Source organism: Bison bison, unplaced genomic scaffold, assembly GCF_000754665.1.
Source record: "Bison bison bison isolate TAMUID 2011002044 unplaced genomic scaffold, Bison_UMD1.0 scf7180017864517, whole genome shotgun sequence".
NCBI lineage: Eukaryota > Metazoa > Chordata > Mammalia > Artiodactyla > Bovidae > Bison > Bison bison.
Window position 1 is genome coordinate 4,010,475 of NW_011495070.1, and position 11,020 is coordinate 4,021,494.

At 38.3% G+C, this 11,020-nt stretch overlaps 1 protein-coding gene across 1 annotated transcript; it reads right to left on the minus strand.

The window, feature by feature from the left end:
- Positions 1 to 4,171: 4,171 nt before the first annotated feature.
- LOC104981300 (midkine) lies at positions 4,172 to 4,966 on the minus strand. Its single transcript, XM_010830311.1, has one exon. The coding sequence runs from the start codon at positions 4,889 to 4,891 to the stop codon at positions 4,172 to 4,174; it is 720 nt and encodes a 239-aa protein (XP_010828613.1). The 5' UTR covers positions 4,892 to 4,966.
- Positions 4,967 to 11,020: the final 6,054 nt, after the last annotated feature.

The window sequence follows — 11,020 nt, forward strand, 5'->3', positions numbered from 1 at the left end:
GTTAAAACCTGCAGGAGATGGTGAAAGAATGATGGAAAACTCCTGGAATGACAAAAAGTAACACACACACACACACACAACTCTTGGAACTAATAAGCAACTATAGAAAAATTGTAGGATGTAAGTTTAACACACAAAGTCCATCACTTTCCTGTATTCTAGCAATGAACAAATTTAGTCTGTTACTAAATACAATGCCATTTACACTAGCATCCAAAAGTGAAGTTTAACTGTTTTCTCAACAAAATATATACATGGTTTATACAGAGGAATGGAAAAAAAATTTAAATATAACTAAATGGGGAGATATTCCCATTTATGGAAAAGAAGACTCAGTATGTCAAGACATCAATCCTTTCCTGACAATACTTTGATCTATGGACTCAATGCAATATCAGACAAAATTCCAGCAAGTTATTTGTGCATATTGGCAAAATTATTCTAAAGTTTATATGGAGAGACATAAGATCCAGAATAGCCAACACCACGCTGAAGGAGAAGAACAAAAGTAGATGCTACACAACTTAAAGACTTACTACAAACCTACACTAATAAAGACAGTCTTGGCAAAACAATAGAACAGAGAGCCCAGAAATAGACCCACATATATGTAGTTAACTGATTTTTTGACAAAAGGAAAAAAGGCTAAACAATGAAACAAATATAAGTGTTTTCGACAAATGGTTCTGGAACATCCACAAGGGGAAAAATGAATCTGGACACAAACCTAGTAATCTTCACAAGAATTAACTAAAACTGCATCATAAGGGTCTTCCCTGGTGGCCCAGTGGCTAAGATTCTGGCTTCCAATGCAGGGAGCCAGGGTTTGATCCCTGGTCAGGGAACAAGATCCCGTACGCCACAGCTAAGAGTTCCCATGCTGTAATGAGTATCAAAGATCCCAAGCGCCACAACAAAGACCTGGTGTATCCAAATAAATAAAAATAAATATCAAACGACAACAACAACAAATGCACCATAGACCTAAATATGAAATACAAAGCAATAAAACTTCTGGAAGATAACATAGGAGAAAACTTAAATGACTTGGGTATAACAATGGCTTTTTATATACAACTATAAAGGTATGTTCCATGAAGGGAACAATTGGTAAGGTTAACTTCATTAAAATTCAAAACTTGTGCTCTGTGTAAAGCAATGTTAAGGGAATGAGAAAACAAGCCATGGACTACAGGAAAATGTTTGCAAAAGACACACCTGGTAAAGGACAGTTATCCAAAATACACACAAAAAAGAAAAAAACAAAACTTTAAAAATTCAATAGTTAGAAACAAATAACCCAAGAAAAAAAATCAGCCAAAGACTATAGCAGATACCTCACCAAAGAAGCTAAACAGCTGACAAATCACCATATTAAAGGATGCTAAATGCTTCACATCTTTTGTCATCAGGAAACTGCAAATGAAAACAAAAATGAGAGGCTGCTACACACCTATTCAGTTCAGTTCAGTTCAGTCGCTTAGTTGTGTCCAGCTCTTTGCGACCCCATGGGCCATAGCACGCCAGGCCTCCCTGTCCATCACCAACTCCCGGAGTTTACCCAAACTCATGTCCATCGAGTCAGTGATGTCATCCAACCACCTCATCCTCTGTCATCCCCTTCTCTTCCTGCCTTCAATCTTTCCCAGCATCAGGGTCTTTTCAAATGAGTCAGCTCTTCGCATCAGGTGGCCAAAGTGTTGGAGTTTCAGCTGCAACATCAGTCCTTCAAATACCCAAAATTCAAAAGACTACAACACCAGCTAATAAAGATGTAGAGCAACAGGAATTCTCATTCATTGCTGATGAGAACGCAAAATGGCACAACAACTTTGGAGGACAGTTTGTTGGAGGAAGCATCCTGACACTGTAACATACAGAAATCATGTTCCTTGGCATTTATCCAAAGGATCTGAAAACTTATCTTCACAGAAAAACACATAAACATTAATAGCAGCTTCAATCATATTTGCCAAAAATTGGAAGCAATCAAGTTGTCCTTCAATGGGTGACTGAATAAATAAACATAAATAAACTGCTACATCCAGACAATGGGATATTATTCAGCGGAAAAAAAAAAAAAAAAAGAAATGGGCTATCAAGCAATGAAAAGACACGTGGAGAATTTTAAATGCATGTTACTAAATGAAAGAAGCCAGTCAGAAAAGGTCACATATTGTAAAATTCCAAGTATATGACATGCTGCAAAAGGCAAAATTATGGAGAGAGTAAAAAAGATCTGTGGTTGCTAGGGCCTGAGGGTGAGGGAGTAGATGAATAAGCTGATCACAGAGGATTTATATACTAGTAAAAATATTCTGTATGATATTAAGTCCAGCTCACAGGTACCTACTAAAGTATGTACCAAGGTAAGTTATGTACTTCGGGTAATTGTGGTGTTATCATTGCAGGTACGCCAATTGTAACAAGTAAATGGCTTTTGGGAGGATGTTGATGACAGTAGAAGTTGTGCATGCATGGTGGCAGGGGATATAATACAGTACAGGAAAATCTCTTGTATTTCCTGCTCAATATTGCTTTGAACCTAAAACTGCTCTTAACAATAAAAATCTAAAGAAAAAAACTGTCAAATGATCTGCTTTACTAGAAAAAAAAACATTTTTAAAGTTTCATAATTAAAGCTATATATTAAGCAACTTTCCTACCATTTATTGGCTATTAACATTTACTTTTTGTGAGATGTCTATTTATAAATTTTGTCCATTTTTTTTAAGTAAGACCTCTTTATAGTTTACTTGTTGTTGTTGTCGCACACGTGAATATTTTTGGTCTAGGTTATCAACTGAGTTCTGTTTTGTGGTCTTGTAACTATAAATGTTACCAAACAAATTGAGCTCAAGTCCACTCACCTGATACACAACAAAGCCAAACAACTGACTCTGAGTTGTGGGGAAAGAAAGTACAATATTTATTGCAGGACAACAAGGAGAATGGGCAGCTAGTGTTCAAAAGCCCAAACTCCCTGGTGGCTTTCAGGCAAGGGCTTTTAAAGTCAACATCAAGGGTGTGAGTCACAGAATGTGTGATCCACTCATGAACATTTTTCTGATTAGCTGGTGACAAGGAAACATGGTGATGTTTCAGGTAACTTAATTATCCACTGATTGGATGGAAAGAGTCTGACATGTGTGCTTGTTGCCAGCATGCAGCCACCATCCTCTACTGGGCAGGGTCTTAGTTTCTTCAGGACAACTCAAAGATATGTTAGATTATTTTCTATACCCTTTCAGGAGGAACTAAGGATCATATGACTCTAATTAACTGCTTAAGTCTGCTCTTTGGAACTTGAGGAAGGCCAAAAACGGAGACACAGAGAGGCTTCAATCTGGGAAGGCCCTGTGGAATCCAGCTTGGTTTCATAAATAGTTTTAATTTTACAGGATCAAATCATCATTCTTTACCTTTAACGTTACTATTTGATTTAGAAGCTACTTTATACTTAAAGTTAATAAAATGTTTCCAATTTTCTCGCATATATGAATATGTATTTGTGTGTATGTATATGTGCATATGGGCTTCCCACATGGTGCTAATGGTAAAGAACCTGCCTGCCAGTGCAGAGGACATAAGGGACACAAGTTCGATCCTTGGGTCAGGAAGATCCTCTGGAGGAGGGTAGGGCAACCCACTCCAGTATTCTTGCCTAGAGAATCCCATGGACAGAGGAGCCTGGTGGGCTACTATCTGTAGGGTCGCAGAGTCAGACATAACTGAAGAAACCCAGCACACATATATACCCATATACACATGTATGAGTGTATAATATGCATAAAATGTATGTATTTAATCCATCTTGATTATATTTTTGTACTAGGTAAGATATAATGTTATTTTTAGCTTTTCCGTTTTCCCAACAAATAATTGCTTATTTTTCAACATTGTTTCTTACTTCTAATTCACCTTTTCACCACATAATTGAAATTCCATCTTCATCACACAATATATTCCTACTTAAACATGAATAAAACAAATAATCATTAACGTCTACATTAGTAAAATGATTTATATTATGTCACGTTTTAAATTTTAGGTTAAACTTTAAAATAGCTTACTGGAGATTGCATATTTGAGATTTATTTTATTTTATTTTTTTTATATATTAAAAGAAAAGCTTTATTGGGAACAAAAAGATATTTATTTTATTTATTTCTTAGTAATGCATCCAGTAGGCGAAAAACAAAAGTGGGTAGAGGGGAATCAAATACCTTTGCGCAGGGGGGTGGGGGGGGCAGTGCTCAAGCTGCCCAGGATCCCTTGTCCCTCCCCACTTTGGGCACTTGGGGTGATGTGGGCAAGTGAAAGGGAAGAAGCAGGGCATGATGATAAAGCTAACGAGGAGGCAGAAGGCACTGGTGGGTAACATCTTGAGCCTGTGGAGGGAGGGCGTGGGTCGGGCCTCCGAGTGAAGCCGGGGTGCCTTGGCATCCGGGCCTGGCCGGTAGTCCTTTTCCTTCCCTTTCTTAGCTTTGGCCTTGGCTTTGGTCTTGGGGCTGCAGGGCTTGGTCACTCGGATGGTCTCCTGGCACTGGGCATTGTATCGCGCCTTCTTCAGGGTCCCTTGGCGGGCTTTGGTGCCTGTGCCCCCATCACACGCCCCCCAGGTCTCAAACTTGTACTTGCAGTCGGCTCCAAACTCCTTCTTCCAGTTACAGGGCACCCGGCACCGGATGCGCTGCGTCTGGGCCCCACAGGTGCCCTCGCGGAATCCCACGCCGCAGTCCTTGCTGCTGGGGGTGCAGGGACCCCAGGTCCACTCGGCACACTCGCTCCCTGGGCCTCCCTTCTTCACTTTGTCTTTCTTTTTGGCCACCGCGGAGGTGAGCGCCAGCAAGGCGAGGAGGGCGAGGAGGAGGAAGCTTCGGCGCTGCATCTCGCTCGCTTCCCGCGCGCGCGGCTTCGCTCCCTCCCGCGCCGAGCTATCCCGCTCCGGCCGTCGCGGCCCCTTTTTCCATATTTGAGATTTAAAGTGTTAAGCAGAAAGAAAATCAGAATTAAAGAAGAAAGTATATTGAAAATAATACTAAAAGATACGGATTTCCTAAACATTAGTATAATTCACATAAACTACTTAATAGTGTCTATCATGGATGTGTGTTACAAGGTTGTGTAAGAAAATACCAATGTAATTTAGAATACACCCTATCCATATCTGATATTTAAAAAGTGAAAGCCTTGTGACTTCCCTGGTGGTCCAGTGGTTATGCTTCTTACTTTTAATGTCTCAAATAAATGAATAAATAATATTTGAAAATATGGCCATGGACATATTTCAAAACAGTAGTGAATGATAGTCTACTGTTGTGCTTAAAAAAGAAAAAAAATACATAAAATTCCCCCAATGGTAGAATAGGCATATTGTGGAAAAATCTCACTTGTCATTTTCTGTACAAATTGAGAAACATGATGTGCAATTAGAAAACACAATGATGTACTGCAATCTCCAGAAACCTCTTGAGGGTATCAGAAAAATATCCTATTTGAATATTGAGACGTAAGGAAGTTAATCTGGCCTGATCTATGCAACTTGGCCTTTGAATACTTAAGTTGCTGTCAATCTTCCTTTCTGAATTAATGTTTAGCACAGCAGGAAATACTAACTCATGCAAAACTAAACTGCTGCCAATAAGAAAAATATAGAATTTTCTATTTGCAAAAAGACACTTTTATAATCAAAAGCTATTTCATTTTTAAGATATCTTTTTAAGTATGCAAATAAAATGAATTTTAGTTGTGCAATCTATACATTGCTGGTATAATAAGACATTAAATTACTGAATTTACTTTTCCTTTATGTTTTTATACTGTGTAAATAGTGGGAGTATTGTAGTGCTCCAAAGACATAATTTATGAGATAAAAAAATATTTTTTTAAAGATCAAGTCATGTATTTGAATATAGTTAATGATAGTGCTAACAATGCAAACCATTAGCAAAATATTCAATTTCTTAATCATAGCTATGTAAATATACTAGGCATAATTTTTTCCTTATGTACTTTAACCTTATGCTAAATAAGGTCTTGACTGACTCAGTAAATGGGAACTAAATCATCAACTGTTACTTCAGTTTATTTTCCTACTTTAAAATAAGATGATTTTAAGAGTGGCTAATTTATTTAAAAGAAGGAAAGAAAACAATATAAACATCCTACTGATGATTGTGAAGGAATGTGGTATCAGTAACATATTCTCCAAATTCTGTCTAAAATTAACAGTATATTTTTAGCAATAGCCAAGTTGGATGTGAGAACTGCACCATAAAGGAAGTTGAGTACTGAAGAATTGATGCTTTTGAATTGTGGTGCTGGAGAAGATTCCTGAGGGTTCCTTGGACAGCAAGGAGATCAGACCAGTCAATCCTAAAGGAAATCAACCCTGAATACTCATTGTAATGACTGATGCTAAAGCTGAAGTTCCCATACTTTGGCCACCTGACATGAAGAGCCAACTCATCTCCTGATGCTGGGGAAAAGTGAAGGCCAAATGAGAAGAAGGCAGCAGAGGATTAGATGGTTAGATAGCATCACTGACTCAATGGACTTGAATTTGAGCAAACTCTGGAAGACAGTGGAGGACAGAAGAGCCTGGCGTGCTGCAGTCCAAGGGGTTGCAAAGAGTCAGACACAACTTAGTGATGGAAAAACAACAATAACAACAAAGCTTTTTAAAATGAAGTAGAATTAATATACTGCATATTTTTAACATAAACAAAGCACATGGTAATGAAATAAAAATACATACTTTAAGGCAAGACAATAAATATTGAAACATAAAACTTTGCCCTTGTCCTCTTCCCGCTTGTCTAGTACGTATCATGTATCTGCCTTATATGTTAATCAGACCTCCCCAAAGGCAGAAGTACCTGCTCAACCACAAAGATCAATTTTTCTTCTTCTGACACAAGCCATGTAACTCTTAAGAAAATAACATTCCTTTCTTGCTCTCAATCCTGTAAGGGGTCATGATGAAGTATCATTTGCCTTATATGTAAAGGCATCATCGGTGAACTTTATGAACAATGCCAATATATAATTTCTCTTAAAGACAGTGACTACTGCAGAACTGACTGATCAGAGGGCCTGCAAGATACTGGGCCACACCCAATAGATGTTCTTAGCTTAAATACCTACTTATGACCTTACTAATGTTACCAGCTATATTACTTGTATTCTGCCTATTTTACAAGATTATTGCTTCTTGCAATACCAAATGTGTGACTGAGCCTCAGATAAAATTAATGATGAATAGGCAATTTGAAACAACTGATCAAAAACATATTTCTATAAGATAAATGATTGTAACAGTTTTACTCTAAATATGGGATGAAAAAAGCAACAAGAGGGAGTCATTTCCTGGATCATAACAGACTCATAAGTTAGGTGGTCCAGAGGCTTTTGGTTACTGTTAACAGGGCCTGGTCCAGTAACAGCACACTGAGTGGCTTATCAACAAAATCCTCACCTGACCTGGGAATAAGCATTTCCAGTGCCAAGGGATAAATTGGTCACAAAATACCTCCCAGACTTTGGTGGAAATTAAGACTCAAAGAAAAAGGATTGTGAAAATAGAGAATGTTGTCTATCATTCAGTTCTACAAAAATCAAGTCACTAGTCACTGCAGTGACATGCAATATACCCTAAGAGGAACCAGGGTGAAGATAAGGATGAGGCATTTTGTGCTCTGGGAAAACTGACAGAACAGGTCCTCAGATAGTTAAATATTTTCGGGAGAAAATTCTGTGAACCCAGTTTCTTGTATCTCCCCATGCTTAGAAAAGCAATACACCATTAACTAAGATGTTTGCTCCTCACAGCTGGCAGCAGCCTTCTACTGAGACGTGTTGATTGCATGCACCTCTTCACCAAAATCACATATATACTCTCCTACCCTCTTACCTCTTCAAAGCAGCTTTTAAAGCTCTCTGAGAGCCTATTTCCTGGGTTATAATCCTAAGGTTGGCTCAAATAAAGTTTTCCATTTCTTTCTTAGACTATTGATTAATATTTTCATTAACAATGGTATTTAGTTCATATGATAAAGGCATTTGAAAAATTTTTTGAGAAATATTGTATACTTGCAAGGTATTGAATAATATCTTATTTTACCTGATAATGATTACCTGGTTTTCCTCATCCATAGAAAAAAAAAAGTTCAAAAAATTCAGTATGACTTCAATTATTAGGTAGGCAGTAGAGTGTGACTGTTAAGAGCTAGGTATTAGAGTCAGATTAGCTGGATTCTAATTATGCCTGCAGCAATTACTAACCATAAAAATATTAGTAGGTGGGATACTAATAATAGGCAAGTAATATGGATTTTTTGAGGATTAAATAAGCTAATCCATGAGAAGAACATAACACAGAGCCGGGAACTTTATTGGTATGCAATAAATGTCACTTTTCTTTGTTTGCTTTACTAACTTGAATAAGTTCCAGAATATTCAGAGAATCGACCTAAAACCTGTTTATTGACCCTAAATATGTCTTGAATAATTCTGTCTTCATAGTGGTAACTATGTAGTGCTGTAATAGAGCTTTCTGCAATGATGGAAAGATTCTATAATTTATGCTATCCAATTTAGCCACCAGTAGCCAGGTGATTAGTGCAACCAAGAAACTATATTTTGAATTATATTTCAGTTCAGTTCAGAAGCTCAACCGTGTCCTACTCTTTGTGACTACATGGACTGCAGCACACCAAGCTTCCCTGTCCATCACCAACTCCTGGAGCTTGCTCAAATTCATTTCCATTAAGTCAGTGATGCCATCCAACCATCTCATCCTCTGTTGTCCCATTCTCCTGCCTTCAAATTTTTCCAGCATCATGGTTTTTTCCAATGAGTCAGTTCTTTGCATCAGCTGGCCAAAGTATTGGAGTTTCAGCTTCATCATGCTTCCAATGAATATCAGGAATGATTTCCTTTAGGACTGACAGGTTGGATCTCCACAGTCCAAGGGACTCAAGAGTCTTCTCCAATACCACAGTTAAAAAGCCTCAATTCTTGAGTGCTCAGCTTTCTTTATAGTCCAACTCTCACATCCACACACAGCTAGTGGAAAAACCATAGCTTTGACTAGAAGGACCTTTGTTGGCAAAGTAATGTCTCTGCTTTTTAATACGCTGTCTAGGTTGGTCATTAATTTACTCTTAATTAATTTAATTAGCTGCATATGGCTAGTGGCTACAGTATTGTAAACATAGGTCTATATGTGTTATTCTTTAATATATTTCTCAGCTAAAACAAGATCCTTCCAGCTATTTCTGAAAATAAAGCAATTAAATTGCACTTGAATTTAGGAAGACACTATCCTAATTTGCCTAGAGGTCTTTTTTAAAGACATAAAATTAGTGTTTTTCCTCTGTTCAGCTTTAGAGTAATTAATACTTGCTTTCCTTTTGGGATCTTGGGTCGCAGAAGCAGAACTACCTGCTGACCATAGTCCTGAAATTCTACATAAACATTATCACTCGATTCAGGCCTTTTAGTTGAAAGCAGACTTCTGTCCCCTGGTGAACACAGAAAGAGCACAGAGCTCAGGCTCGAGTTTCTAAGACTCAGGATACATAACCATGGCCTATTCAGAATGCCTACTGATACTAGATGCTTCCAGAAGCAAGAAGCCAATTGATGGTCTCTCTCAGGACTTCTTTGCCATAAGATATAGTTCCTCCAAATACCAGTCCTTTAAAATTATATGATGCGTCCCTTTGGCCAAGTACAGCTGAAGGCTGAAAGGTATGAGAGCTGTGCTTATGATGGCCGTACAGCTCTGCCTCCTAGGCAGAGAGTAGGGAGAAAGAGGATGTAGAGAGACTCTGCACATGCAAGTGAAAGATATGAAACTTATTCTAATTCCAACCTGAAACTGTGATAGAAATCTAAGGAGCTATGACAGGATCCTATTCTTAAATCATGTAGGTAAGCCTGCAAAGAGATAAAAGAATGTGTCTTCAGACATGTTCTTAACTAGCTATGTGATATAGTAAGTTAGTTAATTCTCTGCATTGGCTTTTGCATATCTATTGGGCATAAGATGAGAGCCTTGAAGTGTGTTATCTCTAAGGTATCCTCCAGTTTTTTTTTTTTTTTACATAGGCTTTGACTGTGTGGATCACAATAAACTGGAAAATTCTGAAAGAGATGGGCATACCAGACCACCTGACCTACCTCTTGAGAAACCTATATGCAAGTCAGGAAGCAACAGTTAGAACTGGACATGGAACAACAGACTGGTTCCAAATAGGAAAAGGAGTACGTCAAGTCTGTATATTGTCACCCTGCTTATTTAACTTATATGCAGAGTACATCATGAGAAACGCTGGACTGGAAGAAACACAAGCTGGAATCAAGATTGCTGGGAGAAATATCAATAACATATCAGATATGCAGATGACACCACCCTTATGGCAGAAAGTGAAGAGGAACTAAAAAGCCTTTTGATGAAAGTGAAAGAGGGAAGGGAAAAAGTTGGCTTAAAGCTCAACATTCAGAAAACGAAGATCATGGCATCTGGTCCCATCACTTCATGTCAAAACAGTGGAAACAGTGTCAGACTTAGTTTTTTGGGCTCCAAAATCACTGCAGATGGTGATTGTGGCCATGAAATTAAAAGACGCTTACTCCTTGGAAGGAAAGTTATGACCAACCTCGATAGCATATTCAAAAGCAGAGACATTACTTTGCCAACCAAGGTTCGTCTAGTCAAGGCTATGGTTTTTCCTGTGGTCACGTATGGATGTGAGAGTTGGACTGTGAAGAAAGCTGAGCGCTGAAGAATTGATGCTTTTGAACTGTGGTGTTGGAGAAGACTCTTGAGAGTCCCTTGAACTGCAAGGAGATCCAACCAGTCCATTCTAAAGGAGATCACCCCTGGGTGTTCTTTGGAAGGACGGATGTTAAAGCTGAAACTCTAGTACTTTGGCCACATCATGCAAAGAGTTGACTCATTGGAAAAGACTCTGATGCTGGGAGGGATTGGGGGCAGGAGGAGAAGGGGAGG